This window comes from Mauremys mutica, chromosome 20 (genome assembly GCF_020497125.1).
Source record: "Mauremys mutica isolate MM-2020 ecotype Southern chromosome 20, ASM2049712v1, whole genome shotgun sequence".
NCBI lineage: Eukaryota > Metazoa > Chordata > Testudines > Geoemydidae > Mauremys > Mauremys mutica.
In genome coordinates, this window is record NC_059091.1 from 25,931,842 (window position 1) to 25,950,249 (window position 18,408).

An 18,408-nucleotide genomic window follows, 5' to 3' on the forward strand; every position below is an offset into this window, starting at 1 on the left:
GGTTTAACTGTGAAGCGCCATCAGTTAAGGAGCGGCCAGACAGCTTATCTGGGCCTTTTCCTTCTCCTTTGTTGGGAGCTGTGAGGGTCTCGCCTTTCTTCTGAATGGGCTTTTCCCTCCTCATGGCTGTCCCTTTGGGTCTAACCCTGCCCTTTTGCTAGCGAAGGAGGCTATAGCCATGTCTGCACTTCAAGCTGAGGGTGTAATTCCCAGCTCTCATCGAGTTAGTGTGCTAAACACAGAATGTGGCTGTGGCAGCGTGAGCAGTAGTGCAAATGGCAGGAGAGGCTAGCTGTCCTGAGCCAGTGATGCCAGACTCATCCTCCGGGCAGCTGGTCCCTCCCGCCACTTGTGCTGCTGTGGCTACATGCTGTTTTTAGCATGCTATCTCAAGGAGAGCTAGCTCGAGTATGTTTTCTCAAGCTGGAAATTATACTCCAACTCCAAGTGTAGATGTGTTCTAAGAGCTTCTTCTGGTACTGACCTGCCACTGTGCCAGATGCTCCTCTGGGGAGCAAGATCTCTGCAGCAATCTCTTTGCAGCACTAGCATCTAACAGATCCCCAACCCATCCAGGTGATACTAATCAGCAAGCCAGCCACTTGTCCCCATCACCTGTACAGATGTGCAATGAGGTGTCGCAGGGTGTTGTAGTTAGTCCCAGGCAGTTTGCTCAGCAAGTCCTTCATGCTTTGAATGGGATCTGCTGAGAACCCTGAGCTGTCTCTCTTCCCTTCCCCAGGTCTCTGCAGGTCCTTGGCAAGCGCAATGAATTCATCATAGAGCTCATACAGGAGCACTGGCCCTGACAGCTGTGGTGAGATGAGAGAGATTGTGTTACTGCAGCCTGCCTATTTGATCAATTTGATGCTCTAGGGAAAGTCCCATGAAGGACCTTTGCTGGTGTCAGTGGCCCTGCAGCCCTGGCCCCCTTCAGCTGCATGTTCCCAGGCTCATACCAACTCTTATCCCCATGATGTGCAGGCAAGTGATTGGCTCCCTGATTTCACATGAACTTCTAGGGCCTGCAGAGAAGGCCCAGGCCTCACCAGAATTGCCGTTCACCTGAAACTAATATTTGGGGAATCTCAGAAATAACCCAGGCCTGCTACTGCTCAGGGAAGCATTGGGTCTCATCTGCCCTTTATCACTGCAAGCCATGAGCCCCAGTCACTCCCATGGCACCAGAGAAGGTGGAAGTTAGGAGATCAGTGCCTGGAATTAATCCCTGATTCTACAGTAAACAGACATTAACACATCCCAGTGCCTCAAAAACCCAGCTGAGAGCAAGCCAGGAACAGGGGTTGCCATCCTCCCAGAGATGCACCAGAAACTGAAGCCAGGAGCCTGCAAGTAACCATCGACTGATCCTAGCTCCTCTTGGGGATTTGCTACCCACCTCCTTCAGGAAATGCTTCAGGACGCCAGTGATGTCATGGGGAGAATGTTCTGAGAGCTCCACCAGCTCCCTCCCGTTTTCAAATGCCTGGCAGAGCTTCTCCACCCGGGCCTTGGCTCCACTTATCCGATAGATCCCCTGCATTATTGAAATGGGGAAAGGTCAAGGGATCCTGGTTAGAGAATCTGAGAAGAGTGGGGAGAGGAGGGGAGGGGACCAAGAACTAACAGGACAGCTTAATTTCTGCAGCTAAGGCCAAGAAGGGATGTGACATTGTCTCTTTCCCTCTGTGGACAGGAAACAAAGGGTGATGTGCAGAGACTCAGTACCCAGCTACCCCCATGATGGGGCATTAAAAATACCAGAGCTAGAGGAAACTAGAGAGAATTTTAATTAGTCTGTCTTGATGCCAAGTGACCCGTGCCAGCTGCCCAGGCCACCATCAATGGTTCACTGGGGAAAACCCCTTTGTGAAGTGCCTTGAGACAAAAGGTACCAAGTAAGGGCCTAATGTGGTTCCTGTCAAAGTCCACAGGAGCATAATCCTGGTCCCCAGCGGGAGCAGGACCAGGCCCTGTGCTGGAGTCTACCTCAGTGCTGCTCACCTGCACTCCGAGGGCACGTGCCTCGATTTCTGAGGTGCATTTCACAACTATGAATGGAACCTCTTCCGGGAAATCCCGAGGGACCTGTGTGAAGTCGATGCCAAAGAGGGGCACTCGGCTGGGCAGCTTCTTGTGGCCACAGGTGATGAGGAGGTTCTCCAGGCACTTCCTGTGGCAGGTCAGGTAGCACTGCAATAGTAGAAGGATATTGCAGTTAGACACTAATTACAGTTCAGCAAGGACCACTCCAGAAGCTGGGGAAAGTATGTCCCACTGGGGCACACCACAGGCTCTCCCTTCTCCTGTTCCCTCCATTCACTTTCTGCAGAAGCGCCTCATTGGGAGATACGTTCCCCTTTGCCTCCCTTTCCTCAGCTGTTATGGCAGAGCAGCCTGGGGTGAGGGACAGGGAGATGGTCATGCACTGAATTATTGGCCTCACAGAGGGGGGCCCATTCACAGAGTTTTGCAGGGGGGACATGCCTGCAGTGAAATACCTTACACAGGGGTCAGGGGGAGCTGGTTATCTACAGTCCAGGGTGTTCTGAGCTCTCTCACCTCTTCACACTCCGTGCCACTGACCATAAAGGTTTCACACTCCCTGCACTTGGATGGACCCCGCAATTTCCGCAGCCGGTGGGTCTGTGCTGCACTTGACAGAGAGATGTTCTTAAACTGACACTGGGATGATCCATTTTCTGGTGTAGTAACCATGTAAATAACAAGGAGACATTTCAAAAAGTCACTCATGCCATCTAGAAATGCAAAAGAATTAGCAGCCCATTTCTCTAGACAGCTGGGCAGATCTCTTGTAGCGCTATCTATTTGAGATAAGGGGTGCTCAACATAATGACTGGTGGTTATTGGTTGAACTGGAGGGGCCTGAAATAGAATTTGGGACATTGCTGCCAGTCATAACTGAGCAGCAGTAGCACTACTATACTGAGGTTCAGGGCTGGAATACCACTGGGGGTTGTGGATTGGGAGGGGCATCAACAGAGCTGCTGGGGGGAGCCCAAGTTTGGAATAGCAGGGGCCTGTTTTTTGGGATTGAGGAGCATCAGCAGAGCTGTGTATGTTGGGTGGGGAGCCCAAAGCTGGAATAGCAATGGCGGGGCTGCAGATCCAAATTGAGGGGCATCAGCAGAGCTGTATGGGGGTGTGTATGGAAAGCTCCCTTTCATAAGCATAACAGAATGGGGGAGCATGAGGGACATAGGCTGCTCTCCTACTGTTTCTTTTTATCAGTCACGCAGGTTTCTTTATTGCTTACCATTTTCATATGTTTGACATGAATCTCTCTCTTCAAAATCATCCGAGGAGGACATGGCGCCTGTGGATGAAGCTTTTAGCAACTTCCTACTTTGGTGCCCTGGAGACAAGGAGGAAGGTTTTACATTATACAAAATACAAGATGTACTTTATGTATTGCACATTATAGAAAAAATAAAAAAGCTCCAAATCCACATTTAATTTCTATTGAAGTTTTTTGTTAGTATGAACATTAGGCAGAAAGTGCCATTCTTCTCACCTGGGCTAGAGGCGGGAGAGTCCAGGGACCGGGATTCGCAGCTCCCACCCAGGCTTTCTGTGTCACTGTAGAAGGATTTGTTTGCACCTGTAAAAGGCAAGGTAAATGAGACGGACCGACTAATGTCTCAGCAGCAGTTTCTAAATGAACCCATGCTCATCTGCTGGGTTCTTTACTCTTACTGACAATGCCTCAAAACAACTGACCTTTCTGCTAATATCTTTTAAAACAGAAACACACAGGCACAGGGCCGGCTCTAGGTTTTTTGCCGCCCCAAGCAAAAATTTTTTTGGCTGCCGCCCCCAGACATGAGCCCCCCCCGCCCACCAGTACCCCCCACTCACACCCCCTGTTGCCCCAGCACTGGCCTCCCCCCCAAATGTGGGATCCGCTACCAGCACACTGCAGCCGAGCCCTGGCCCAGCTGCGACTCTGTCCCCATGCGGGTGGAGCTGCTGGGCAGCACGGAGCGGGAGTACTTCCAGGTGGCGGCATGGCTACGGGGTGGCGCAAAGAACACGGCCCCCTCCCTGGGCTTCGCAGCACTGCTGGTGGCCAAGGTGGATCAGTTCGTGCTCACCGCCCTCACCCTCGACATGCTGGCGGCCAAAGACCTGGAGAGCCCCCTGGACCTGCTGCTCTTCAGCCTCACGGTGCCCTGGCCCAGCCCTGGCAGGAGGGAAGGCGAGGATCTCCGGCTGCGGGGCTACCTGCTCAGCACCGACGAACCCAGTCGGCCGCTCACCTCCTCACACACTCCAGGAGCCCCTCGCCACCATCGCAGCCCGGGCTCGGCTCCAGGGGACCCCGTTTCCCTCCCTCCCCGGCTCCTCACACACACTGGGTAGGGCCGCCCAGAGGATTCAGGGCAAAGCAATTTTGGGGGCCCCTTCCATAAAAAAAAGTTGCAATACTATAGTAACATGTATTTGGAAATGTAAAAAATAACTAGTGAAAATTAATTTGTAATAATTTGAAAATACACCAAATACATTATTTAAAAACATTAAATGCTTTACTGGTCTGTCTACATTTGCAATTACAAAATGGGCTGTTGCTGGGTGATGGTGATGGTTGGTGCCAATGGGCTGTCACTTGCCTGGAGGTGGTGCTGCTGTTGCCCAGGGCTGGGTGGGGAGCTGGGCTCTGGGGGGTGCCCGGCTCACAGGGGCTGGGCTCAGGACTGTGAGGAGATGGGGTCGGAGGTTGTCTGGCTCAGAGGGGCTCGCCTCAGAGCGGGGGGTCTGGGGTGGGGGGATGGAGCCGGAGGGTGCCCACCTCAGAGCAGCTGGGCTCAGAGCTGGGGGTCAGGGCAGTGGGGGATGGGGTCGGGGGTGTCCGGATCAGAGGGGCTGGGCTCAGAGCTAGGGGTCAGGGCTGTGGGGGGAATGGGTCAGGGAGGTGTCCGGATCAGAGGGGCTGGGCTCAGAGCTAGGGGTCAGGGCTGTGGGGGGAATGGGGTCAGGGAGGTGTCCGGATCAGAGGGGCTGGGCTCGGAGCTGGGGCTCAGGGCTGTGGGGGGAATGGGGTCAGGGGGGTGCCCAGCTCAGAGGGGCTGGGCTCAGAGCTGGGGGTCAGGGCTGTGGGGGGAATGGGGTCAGGGGGGTGTCCGAATCAGAGGGGCTGGGCTTGGAGCTGGGGGTCAGGGCTGGGCCTGGGGGGTAATGGGGTCAGGGGGTGCCTGACAAACACCTCCCTGAGACCCCGCCCAATCCAACCCCCCTTCCCTGGCCCCTGACCGCCCCCCCCACAGAACCTGTGCCCCCTCCCTGCCCCTTAGCCAACCCCCCCGCCCCGGCTGCTCACCCCCGGCTCACCGCGCGGCAGCCGCATGGCTCCGGGGGGGGGCTGAGCTCTTCCCCGCTCAGAGCCGTGTGGGGAGGGGGCGGGGCCGCAAGCTCCAAGCTGACCTCAGCGGCCTCCGCTCGGCTCGGAGCTTGCGGCCCCGCCCCCTGACCACGCGGCTCTGAGCGGGGCCGGGCTCAGCCCCCCCCCCCCCAGCCAAGCTGCTGCCGGGCTGTTTAGGACCCAGGGAACAAGCGGAGGAGGAGCGGCCCGTCCCCTGCAGCCAGGCGGGGCCGCGCTACCGGTAAGGGGCCCCCCCTCTCCCCCAAGCGGAGCCGGTAGCGCGGCCCTGCCTGGCTGCAGGGGCCGGGCCGCTCCTCGGCTCGCAGCGGCAGGATGAGCTGGGGCCCCAGCCCCAGCCTTTTGCCGCCCTAGGCAGCAGCTTGTTTTGCTGGTGCCTAGAGCCGCCCCTGCACAGGCACGATGAAAGCCTGATAATCCAAAGAGCAATCTGGAGGCATTTTTGCTGAATCATGCCATGCTTTTTAAAGACCTTTAGGAAATGTCCTTTTGTGCCAGAAAAGTTTAATGACAATTATTTTCTACCGTAGTGAGATGATTTCCAAAATGTCTTTGAGAGAAATTATGAGATGGTGAAATGGGGTATTAAACCTGCAATGAAATGCGATGCTCTGTGGAAAGAGGATGTAAAACTTGAGAATACAATATACCATTCAGGGGACTGAGCTGAAGGAATAACAAGAGAAGGCTTACTGGCTGCACTGCCCATCACAGCCCAGTCTAAGGTAGTTTTCATATAGAGGATGGTCAAGCATGAAATCAAACATGGGGTTATAAAATTGATGCTGCATGTAAAGGGGTCTGAGGGTATTCAGGATGTCCCCAGACTGCCAGAAAATTCATTAAATGTTTTCACAGGACAGAGAAACAACAAAGTTTCAGAAAAAAAATCTCCATTTCAGGTCACACACCAGGAGATGAACAAGAGCTTCCAACGCATTCGGGCCATGAACCAGCTTGTTTGTACCTTTATTAAAATGCTATAAGGCTTATGTACCATGCAAATAGACTACACCTGCCTTATCCATAACAGCATCTCCTGGTTAAAGCTCAGAATGACTTTCACAGCTGACTTTTCCTTTTGGAACACACCTGTTGTCTAAGATGCATTTGGATGAGGAGTGAATAAAACCTGACACTTTGTGAAATAAAAGTAAAATTTTCTGATTCAATCAGGGAACAAAATTTCATGAACCTGAATCCCTTTCCATAAAATTGCAGCAGCGAAACCACACACAGTCCCAGTCTGGAGAAAGCCCTGGGCTCTGACTCCAGAGGTTATTAATAACCTAACCTCTCCTTGCTACTCTTGGCTATATACATATATGAATCAAGCAGCAGTGACACAACAAAGAGTTAACTTTTCCTTGATAAATTAAACCTACTTTGTTCACTGTTTGTGGAAAACTGCTTTCCTGATGCATCTTCTGCAGAGGTGCTCAGATCAACTGCAGAGGATGAGATGCAGGAGTATTGCACTGCATTCTTTTTTCTGCCACTAGGAGGAGACCTGAGAATGAAATACACAGAGAAACAAGGTAGATGAGGAAATATTTCTTATTCAGCCAACTTCCTTTTGTGAAAGAGACAAGCTTCTGAGCAACACAGATTTATTCAGGTCTGGGACCACCATGAATACAACAATGCTTCAGATGAAATACACAAGCAAGGGGCATTCTATGTTTTGTTTTTTAAATTGTCTTTCATTAGTTCAACTATTATTGCCCCATAGATGTTCACGGTGCTTTAGAGACATACAAGATGACCAGGTCCTTGCCTCCGAGAGTTTACAGGTAATTGTAGGCTGGACTTTTCAAAGAAGCCTAGGGCATGTGCACACCAGATTGACAGTCAATACTAAGAACATAAGAATGGCCACATTGGGTCAGAGCAATGGTCCATCAAGCCCAGTATCCTATCTTCTGACAGTGGCTGGTGGCAGCTGCTTGTGAGGGAATGAAGAGAACAAGGCAATTACTGAGTGATCTATCCCCTGTCGCCCAGTCCCAGCTTCTGGCAGACAGAGATTTAGGGACACCAGAGCATGGGATTGCATTCCTGACAATCTTGGCTAATAGCCATAGATGGACCTGTCCTCCCTGAACTTATCTAATTCTGTTTTGAACCTAGTTATATCTTGGCTTCCACACCATCCCCTGGCAATGAGTTCTGTAGGTTGACTGTGCATTGTGTGAAGAAATACTTCCTTATGTTTGTTATAAATTTGTTGCCCATTAATTTCAATATAACTAAGTTTAATATAATTTCCCTTATATTTCCTGTCTGCAGGAAATATATAAATACGGGTAGTTTGGAAATGAAACATCATACATATGAGATAATGAAGATCAATACATTAAATAAGTGGGAGAAATAACTCCTGACTTGGGGCAGAAAGCTGGACCAAGTTACCCTTGTGCAGGCCCTAACACTTACTGATCCTCACAAAGAAAACAAATGATCTTTGAGAGTCTGTTCTCTGCTAATATTAATGGAAGCTATGCAGAGTCTGGAGAGAACAGACCCTTTTGGGCTTTGGCTTGTGGTACTTCTCAAAGTTATCAACTAGCCCATTCCAGGTCTTCTCAGCATTAATAACCCTGCAGCATCACAAGTGACTTTATAGCGTAAAATGCTTTAAATGAGTCTTTTTATTCAGCTTATTATACATTTCAAGCCCTGGAGCCACCAGCTCTGGTTCTACATTTCTTTACCTCTGCCCTGCAGGAATAAATGCTTCAAATTCAAACACCTCCATGGGGACCTCTTTCTTCTGCAGCTTCTGAATGAATTCCAGATATTTCTCACCCATTCTGTAGGGCTTGCAGTACTCAGTCATGTTCTCGTACCCCACTGGAATCTTCTCTGCCTGAGTCTGCTGCAACTTGAACATCCTCAAGGTGACCTTATGGAAATCCCAAAAAGCATGAAACACCCCTAGGCCTAGGTGACCCTCTCTTTCCCTTGAATCTCAGGTGTGTCCCCCAGGCTCTCAGTTCAGTTTGTAAACAAGGCTCTTTCACAGGCACCACGCTTTCCTGCTCATTGATATAGCTGCCTAGCATTTTAGTTTCACTTTATTAATGAAATTACACAAAGAATTGCACTTAATTTAAATAAATCTGCATACAAGCCTATTAGCCAGTCAAAACACAGACCCCTACCCCATATCCAGCTGCTATAGGAACTGTACTTCAGTCATGGTCATTGGTAAAGCTGGTGAGGGCTCCTCTGGGCAAGCCAAGAGAGGACTTCACCTCCTCTATGCTGAATCATATACAGGATGAGCTTTGCTCACTGGCTCTGAGCTTGCTCTCTAGCCTCTGTTTTTGTCTCCACATCATCTGTCACCAGATTCAGCCTTGTCCCACAGACTCCCCTGATAGAGTAGGAGGTTTGTGGTCACTATAGCTATGTATGGGACCACTGATCCTTGCAAAGTCAGCACTAAAGCGATGCTCAGGGTGTGATCTGGGTTCTGATTGCTTGAGAACCATCACATTAATTATCTGTATAGTAGAGAAAGATCAGGTGGCTCTATCCTGAATGATGACTTCCCTGTGACTGGAGCAAGTGGCACAGCAGTGTCATACTCACCCGCGTCAGCACCTCATCTCCTTGGTAAATGAGTTTCCGGATATGGGAGACAATTCTCTCCCGCACCTTTTCCAGCTCCTGCCGACGAGAGTTGGCATCACTGATGCACATCTTGTAAGAAACTTCTGTTTCCTGGACCTGGGTGCAGCAAAATAAAGAATGAAGAAGCAGCAATGCCAGGCTGGGAACCCTGGAAATAACGGGCAGGCGACCACAGTGCAGCCATGAGTGGGGTGACACGTGATAACACAGAACACAATGGGAGATGAGCTGAATGGGGCTATCGGCTTGTTTGTTAAGCATTTATGTTAAGTCTTGGTGCTGATTTTCAATACTTTTGTTGATACATTTAAAAAAAATCAAAGATGGGACAAATATTTTTGTGAAAAATTAAAAATGTCAGTAATAATTTTTCATGAAAAAAAATTGTTTTGGAAAAAAGGCAAAACAAAACAAAACTTTGCATTCAAAAATTTTTGGTCATCTCTAATCAACAGGCTGCAAACTCTCCATAAGGCTAGTGAATTCAAAACCCATCTGTGTCACTGGAGCATTCTGCGTTGCTCTGCAGCACATTCAGTTGTAATGCTAGGTGTTCAGCCTACTGGGGTATCTAGCCCAGCATGGCAAAGCCACCGAGCAGTGAATATTCCTCTTTACATGAGGAACAGGCTAGTCAGGGTCCCAAACTCTTCTGGGCACAGGTGCCTTTGTGGGTGCCAAAAATGGGAAAGAGCAGAGGGTATCCAAAATGATTAAAAGCTGAAAACTCAAGACCTAGCCCTGATCAACCCCACATCCCAGCAGCAAAGGATGAACCTAGTAGCTTCATAATATTTTACTCAGTGTCCAATATTACAAGTGGCTTCTAGTTCATTGAGCCTGTTCCCCAGTTATCTGTATAAGAGAGACGTGATACAACCCCATCACCTTCACTTGTGCCTCCTCACGAGAGCGGCGCCGTTTCTCCAGCTGCTTGTTGGCGCTGCCAGGGTGGGTTGCTGCTATGCTCTGGTACTCATCTTCTGCCTTGGCACTCAGCAGCTTGGCTTTCTCCAATTCCTCGCAGCGCTGTATGTAGTGAAGGCGGGACTTGCGCAAGGATGACAGTGAATCATTCTGGAATCCGAGAAGGAGGGCGTTTAGGGCACATCGTCAGGCTGGAAGGAGACTGGGTCCACAAGTCTGCTAGCCATAAAAGCATCTGTTTCGTGGGTGCCGAGTGTCACTTACTCTAAGGCCAGTGCTAGCCAGCATCAGACTGTGGAGAGGACTCTATGCAAGCATCACTTACAATACCAAGGAGGACTGGAATTCTACGTCTCCTGGCTCCCAGCGCTGTTCTCACTCCTCCTAACCACACTGCCCTGACTCATCACCATCCTCATTGCACACCTCCAACTAATTATTTACATATTAATGATGATTGTCATTAGGCTTTAGAGCATATACCCCATTGAGATGGATGGGTATCGCTATACTGCAATTAGACACCCGTGGCTGGCCCATGCCAGCTGGCTAAGGATCATGGGGCTTAGCCTAAGGGGATGTTTAATTGCAGTGTAGATGTTAGGACTCAGGCTGCAGCCCAAGCTCTGGGACTCTCCCACCTCGCAAAGCAGTGCAGGCCAGGGTAAAGGGTTCCCAGTACGGCTGCTGTTAGCACTTCTCTCTACGTGTTCTGAGAGGCCCCATGTTCTCAGTGTTCTGGGCCTGTAGCTGTCAAGATGGCCTGGCTCTCTCACCATTTTCCACCTCTTAGTCTCTTACCATTCTTTTCTGTTCCTTTAGCCACTGATCTTTGAATTCTTTCCGCCACTTCTCAATTTCATTTCTCTTGGCTGTGAGAGGCTGCAAGGGAATAAAGGTGCAGGTGAAAACAGCTTAGTTATACTCTAGCTCAGCCAGAAGCTACTGGGCTTGATGCAGACACCACTGAGAGCCCTATGTTAGACAGGAAGTCACATGAAATGGTCACAATGGTCTCTTCTGGCATTAACATTTCTGAGCCCCAAATGTGATCCCTCACCTTGTCTTACAAAGGCTGGGGCTGGAGCTGTTTAAGGATCAGTGTCAGGATGCTAACCCTACCCCTCTACTTCTGCAGCCTCTTTTCATACCCACACCACGAAAGGGTTACATTAAACCAAGTTACTTCATGTCATCAAGATTGAAAGAGGGGAAAGTCTGCAGCACCTGCCCTGCCTCAGCCTGAGTAACTGGGCAAACTAGCGAGGAGGCAGAAAAACTCCTTCCAAGTCACTCAGGGTATGTCTACACTGGAATTAGACACCCGTGGCTGGCCCAGGCCACCTAACTTGAGCTTCAGGGGCTTGGGCTATGGGGCTGTTTAATTGTGGTGTACGCGTTCTGGCTGGGGCTCCAGCCGGAGCCTGGACATCTATACCGCAAATAAACAGCCCCATAGCCTGAGCCCCACAAGCCTGAGTCAGTGGGCACAGGCCAGCTGTGGGTGTTTAACTGCAGTGCAGACATACCCTGAGCTGCTCTGCAGCTGCCACTGCAGCCTAAAGCTAGACTAGGTTCCAGACTGTGTGTGCGTCTCTCTCCCTCCCTCCCTTGCACATGCACACCATTGAGAGGAACGATGGAGTAGGTACAGATACTCCCAGCCCATTTAGCTCCCAATGAGCTGTTACACACAGATATGCCAGGAACCCCTGCAGAGTGGAGCTCCATGCTATAGTATATGATCCCCCTGCACAGGTCCTGGCATCCTGCCAGTTCAGCAGAACAGAAACACTCTTCACATGCATGGAAGAATGGGCAGGATGGGCCGCAGCGAGGTTCTGCTCTGGAAAGGGACTGTGTAAAGGCCCTGTGTTTGTTGCCTCTCAGCAACTCCAGATCAAATGTGTCCAGTTCTCTAGTAAGAAGGGATTGCAGATTCCATCTGGCCCCTGAGAGGCAAGCTGGGATCTTTCTGGTTCTCTCACCATCACTGTCGACCCAAGACAGCTGAGGTACCATATAGATGCTGGTCATGGGAAGGTGGAGAGAGACATGGTTTGAGGACAGCACCAGCTCTGGCAGCTGAGGCTATGACATCAGAAACCAAAGCTCTCAGAATGCTGCTCTGTTGGGAAGTAACTTCCCTTTTCCAGAAGCTGGGTGTGGACTTCCTTCCCTTTTCTCTCAATCAAATCAGAGAGAGCATCTAGCTCCCAAAAGATTAATGGGCCCTTGAGCTACCGTGGCTGCTGCCTTTGGCTAACCAGTGAGATTAAACTGTCTCACCTAAGCAGGAAATACAGTACCTGACAGTATTCTCTCAGCTGCAAAGCTCCTGCAGTCTCAATGGCTAAACTCCCAATCCTGATGTCATGTTCCAGGACCATGGTATAGAGCAGCTGGAGTGGCATGCAGACCTGGAGAGGCAGAGAGTGTGCATTGGAAATACCAGGTAGTCACAACAGCTTCTCCAGGTTAAAAGAATTTTTGCTTATTATGAACTGAAATGGTCCATGTTAATTACAGCCATAACAAACACACACTGCACATCACAAAGCAGCATCAAAGGGAGTTTTTATTCTATATTCCACTCCTTTGACATATTAAAAATGCATCCCTTTGTCTACTGCATAGAACAATCTTTGTTCCCTTTATAACCATATGGAAGAAAAAGGAAATCAATTAATGCTAGACAGAACTTTTGGAAGGAATATAAAACCTCCTGCTTCATTATTTAAACCAATCTCTAACTATTAGGTGTTAGGATGAACTTTCATAGGAAGCAGATTACCCACAGCTGCCTACTGTGCAGTTGCTTGCACCTTCCCCTGAAGTTTTGGTATTGGCCACTGGCAGAGACAGGATACTGGGCTAGATGGATAATGGGGCTGATCCAATCTGGGAATTCCCACGTTCTTATGTTATGTCGGCCTTTAGAATATCCTTAATGCCCTTGCTTAGACTTGTACATGGCAAATTACTGAACTTCTTTGCAACTTTGTGCTTTTAACAAATGGGAAATTGTGTCCTATAGGCCTCAGCATGATTCAAAACAGAGCTGATTTGACTCCATGAGTGATGTATACACATTGGCACAATAAACCCTCTTGTACAGTGAAAGCAATCCAAGAAGGAAAGTCCCAAAGAAATTGTACCTGTTGTTTAATGGTAGATTGGCCTGATTCTGCTATCTTCACAATGCTTTTAGCAAACTCTATTTCTGTGAAAGGGAAGAACAGGTTAGTCTCTAGATCTTCAATGGCAGGAGGATGTCTCCCAAGAACAGAGGTATTGCTCAGCCAGTATGTGATTTGGCATCATCCTAGAGGAGGTTCTAGGACTAGAAGAACTTGAGCCTAGCCTTTTCTGCTAAGAAATGATTCTGCATTTTAACATCTGGTTCAGACCCAAGTTAGGAGAGCAACCTTTCACCTGTTCCGTGTTAGCTTATTTGAATCCACTACTGCCTGCAGTAACACCCCCCCCCCCCCACCGCTGGCTCTGCAGAGAAACACCAAGCTAGGAGAGTACAAGGTCTTAAAGCTGGCCCTACTTCACCCTTATTCAATGAGATAATTTGGTATCATAAATGGAAGCAGAGGAGAGATTATGGTTTCCATTAATGGGACTCACCATAATTCAAGCGTTTATCAATCCAGCTCAGCAGTTCTTTGACATATTTACACCACGTTTTGGCATATTCAAGGGCTGCATCAACACCACCTTCGCATTTTATCAGCATCTCATCAGCCTCTTCAACTGCAAAAATAAATCCAGATTCAGAAGGGCTTCAGAGGACAGGCAGAGGCTTCCCCATGGTGAATCTCTCTGATATCTTGGCTTGTGCCATCTTCAGATAACAATAGGTCATAGAAGAGATCTTTCATGGAACAACAAGGCTATACTAGCCTATTTCACAGCACTCTCCAATCTCACACCAACTCCCCAGCACAGCCATATGAGTTTGAGGCAATTTAGATGCATTTGGTCCCCAATAAAATGTTTTATTAAGTTTATTTTTTGTAAATTAGAAGCCAGAGTCCATTGTGTGATGATGCTTGGAGTGGCGAACTGCAGTTATGCTCCTTGAGGATGCTGAGACAGATTCACAGCACTGAAATCAGCAATTCTGAAAGAACTTCAAGCCAAAGTTGTCATCACACAGATTAGAAAATGGCTTCTCTTCAATGGAAGATTCTCATGAGGGGAGACGTGGTTTTATATGGGACTTTATGATGCCAGTGATGAATACAGAACTGATGAGTCTATGAAAAGTGAGCAACAACAGCATTTCAAATACAGTAACTGATTTTAATTATTGGGCAAATATTTATTGTACTAAAAATTGACAGGCAGCTATAGTAATATAGTGAATTAACGTCTCAGTGCTCAAAAGTCAAAGTCAGTGTACGAAAGTTGGATGTTAGTGAGATAACAAGTGAAAACATATGTAAACAAGGGGCTCAGATGAGGTATGAGGGGTGTTCACCACACACTTGCCTGAAAAGGGTTAATATAGATTAAGAATGGGGCTAATTAGCCCAACAGGCCACAGCTGAGGGGAATCAGGTGGCTAAGTGATCCCCTGACTACATGAGGTAGCCCATATGAAGAAGAAGGAGCAGGGTTGGGTCTATAAAGACAAGTAGCCCACAGTTAATCCCTGGGAGTAGGCAGTTGGGAGGCTGGCAAACTCTGAGAGAGGGAAGGTAGGAGAAGGTTCAGGGAAAGGTCTATGAGGGAATAGACTTAAATTGCTGATTAGAAGGTCCCTGAGCTAGAACCCGGAGAAGAGGGCAGGCCTGGTTCCCTTACCAGACACGGAGGGAGTGGCACCAGGGGCGGTGAAAGGGAAGACTGCCTGAGACTGCTGGTGAGAAGGGACTTTGATACACAAGCCTGAAAGGGACTGGTTGGAGGGCGGAGTCATGAAGAGGCAACTCCTGGAGCAAGAGAGAGGCTACAGACCAGCCAGAGGGGATGGAGAGATGATGTGTAAGTGTAGAAAGGGGTGTTGGCCTTGCAGAGCTAATCCCCAGAGTGGCCAAGAAGAAGTGCCGTCCTGGTGGTGAGTAGAGCACCCCATCTCATGGGGTTATAGGGAGCAATGTGAATACTGAGCTTTAGAGCCCCAAATAGACATATGTGACTATATTCATCTCTGCTGGAATCTGCCATGACCATATAAGCTAATTGCAACCAGGAGACATCTGAATTGTACATTCTTTTTCATAGGTGGGGTACAAGAGCCAATGACAGAAAATGGATCAACTATTCTTGAGTCATCTATATATTTTACTTTGCTTCTCTTAAGTTACCTGTGATGTTTGTCTGCACCTGCCCCTCCAAATTGCTTTTGCTCTTGTAGAAACTTTCATCCACCTATAAAACAAAGAGGAAAAATATTATCCAGATGTTTAGAGGAATTTACCAGGAGCTGCTCTTGGAGTCTTCTTTCCTGGGAAGGTTTATGTAGTGAGGAAGGTGGCCAAAGACTTGACAGAGGGCTAGTGGCATAATATAAAACTCCACAACTTACAGAAATGTGGGGGACTGTGACAGGGCGTGCATACCCGCACTAGGACTGCAGGGGTTAATGCCTCTCTTTAGGCCGAGGAGGCCTCACCCCTGCTGGAAGCCAGGTATAAAAGGGAGCAACCCAATTCATTTGGGGCTGACCGCTGGAGAGGAAGGAGGTGTGCTGCAGACTCCTGATGAAGAACCACTCACACTTCATGACACAGAGGCCAGCCAGATGGCAGTGATCCCCAGGCTCCAGATGCCACAGAGGGAGGAGAGATCGGGGGAACCCTGAGACCCCAAGCTGCAGAGAAGCAGGTAGGAAGTAACCCAGAGAGCCTTTGCAGGGAGGTGGTTGGAAACCCAGAGACTAGCTTAGCGTGCTTCAGCTGGATCCCCGCTGAGCTGGTGGCAGGCAACCCTGCCACCAACAGGGCCCTGGGTTGGGACCCAGTGGAGAAGGCGGGCCCAGGTCCCCCTATCCTGGCCACCGCCTACCCTGGAGTGGTCGCCTGCCTCACCAGCCCTACTGATTGTGAGGGCTGTTCTACTGACTTGAGCCGCTAGGCCGCACAGCCTTGATTGTGAGGGCAGATAGAGTGACATTGGTTGTTAGGCCACATTACTCCAAGACCCAGAGGGGTCGTGCAGACTTGCCCATGGGCCTATAACAACCCGTGCCCCATCCCAAAAGGGGATGAGGTGTGCACGATCCGTGACAGGGACAAATATGTTCTAACCCTGTTGGCTCTGGAGAAGAGCCTGAAAACATAACATGAGTACAGCCTAAAGGCTCAAAAACCTGAAGGCAAATAAAAAGAACCCCAAATCTATTTTAAAAAATCTCATGGTTTTTCATAGATTTGTAGAAATTAAGGCTAGAAGGGAACATTAGATCATCTAGTCTGAGCTTCTATGTGTCATTAAATTTCACTGAGACAATAATTTGCACTACATTGATGACATCTTCATCATCTGGACCCATGGAAAAAAAGCCCTTGAGGACCATGATTTCAACAATTTCCATCCTACCATCAACCTCAGCCTAGACCAGTCCACACAAGTGGTCCATTTCCTAGACACTACTATGCTAATAAGCGATGGTCACAAACACCACCCTATACCGGAAATCTACGGACCGCTATACTTACCTACATGCCTCCAGCTTCCATCCAGGACACACCACACGATCCATTGTCTACAGCCAAGCTCTAAGATACAACCGCATTTGCTCCAACCCCTCAGACAGAGACAAACACCTACAAGATCTCTATCAAGCATTCTTAAAACTACAGTACCCACCTGCTGAAGTGAAAAAACAGATTGACAGAACCAGAAGGGTACCCAGAAGTCACCTACTACAAGACAGGCCTAACATAGAAAATAACAGAATGCCACTAGTCATCACCTTCAGCCCCCAACTAAAACCTCTCCAGCGCATCATCGAGGATCTACAACCTATCCTGAAGGACGATTCCTCACTCTCACAGACCTTGGGAGACAGGCCAGTCCCTGTTCTTTTATTAGTTGTCCCCCGCAATTAGTGGGTTTCTGAGGCCCTGTGGATCCTCCCCTTAGTCTGAGGGGGGGTTCCGTTAGCATGGGGCGGGCTTCTGCCCGCCCCGTTTCCCGGAAACCCAATAGATACAGACAACCCCCAAACCTGAAGCAAATACTCACCAGCAAGCACACAACAAAAACACTAACCCAGGAACCTATTCTTGCAACAAAGCCCACTGCCAACTCTGTCCACATATCTATTCAGGAGATACCATCATAGGACCTAATCACATCAGTCACGCCATCAGGGGCTCGTACACCTGCACATCTACCAATGTGATATATGCCATCATGTGCCAGCAATGCCCCTCTGCCATGTACATTGGCCAAACCGGACAGTCTCTACGCAAAAGAATAAATGGACACAAATCTGACATCAGGAATCATAACATTCAAAAACCGGTAGAACACTTCAACCTCTCTAATCACTCAGTGACAGACGTTAAGGTGGCAATTTTGCAACAGAAAAGCTTCAAAAACAGACTCCAAGAAGCTGCTGAACTTGAATTAATATGCAAACAGATACCATTAACTTAGATTCAATTAGTGTAATGACCGAGCCATTCCCAGTCTCAGTTCAAATCTATTTCCCCATGTTAAAGTATCCTCACACCTTTGTGTCAACTGTCCAAAATGGGCCATCTTGATTATCACTTCAAAAGTTTTTCTCCCCTGCTGATAATAGCTTCTCTTAATTAATTAGCCTCTTACAGTTGGTATGGGTACTTCCACCTTTTCATGTTCTCTGTATGTATAAATATCATCTTACTGTATGTTCCATTCTATGCATCCGATGAAGTGAGCTGTAGCCCACGAAAGCTTATGCTCAAATAAATTTGATAGTCTCTAAGGTGTCACAAGTACTCCTGTTCTTTTTACAATAATTTGCATTGACTAAAGCAATTCTTTTGAGCTTTTAAGCAAATCTCATGACTTTTTGCTGCCTGACTCATGATATTTGAACACTTTAGGTTGACAGCACTGCCATCTTGTCGGACCTTTTGCATAGCACAGGTCCTAGAACTTTACCCAGTGATTCCTGGCATGGAGGAAATTACTTTTCCTTAATCAGCAAGAGTGAATCCAAACTGCATGCACCTGAAAATTCCATGAAGTATTATCTGTTCTTTAGTCTCCAAAATAAAATTAGCCATGCTTCTCATTTTCTATTATATACAGGTTCTTCTAACAGTGCTGGGCAACCTGAAGCCTGTCAGGGTAACCTGCTGGTGGCCTGTGAGACAGCTTGTTTACATCGACCATCTGCAGCTCCCAGTGACTGCAGTTCAATGTTCCCAGCCACTGGGAGCTGCGGGGGGCCATGCCTGCAGACGGTCAATGTAAACAAACTGTCTCGC

The 18,408-nt window shown here is 48.6% G+C and overlaps 1 protein-coding gene across 3 annotated transcripts in view; it reads right to left on the reverse strand.

The window, feature by feature from the left end:
* The window catches only part of LOC123354114 (GEM interacting protein), a 56,880-nt gene that overhangs the window by 6,302 nt on the left and 32,170 nt on the right, over positions 1-18,408 (reverse strand). For all 3 annotated transcript variants that reach the window (XM_044995799.1, XM_044995801.1, XM_044995800.1), the window contains 15 exons: positions 15,289-15,352; positions 13,604-13,729; positions 13,126-13,190; positions 12,277-12,387; positions 10,769-10,849; positions 9,929-10,117; positions 8,999-9,136; positions 8,116-8,306; positions 6,787-6,911; positions 3,536-3,622; positions 3,278-3,376; positions 2,563-2,702; positions 2,005-2,193; positions 1,400-1,537; positions 616-812 (listed from right to left, as the gene is read on the reverse strand). In XM_044995799.1, the coding sequence (XP_044851734.1) occupies positions 616-812; positions 1,400-1,537; positions 2,005-2,193; positions 2,563-2,702; positions 3,278-3,376; positions 3,536-3,622; positions 6,787-6,911; positions 8,116-8,306; positions 8,999-9,136; positions 9,929-10,117; positions 10,769-10,849; positions 12,277-12,387; positions 13,126-13,190; positions 13,604-13,729; positions 15,289-15,352 (1,940 nt within the window). The remainder of the gene's footprint in view (positions 1-615; positions 813-1,399; positions 1,538-2,004; positions 2,194-2,562; positions 2,703-3,277; positions 3,377-3,535; positions 3,623-6,786; positions 6,912-8,115; positions 8,307-8,998; positions 9,137-9,928; positions 10,118-10,768; positions 10,850-12,276; positions 12,388-13,125; positions 13,191-13,603; positions 13,730-15,288; positions 15,353-18,408) is intronic.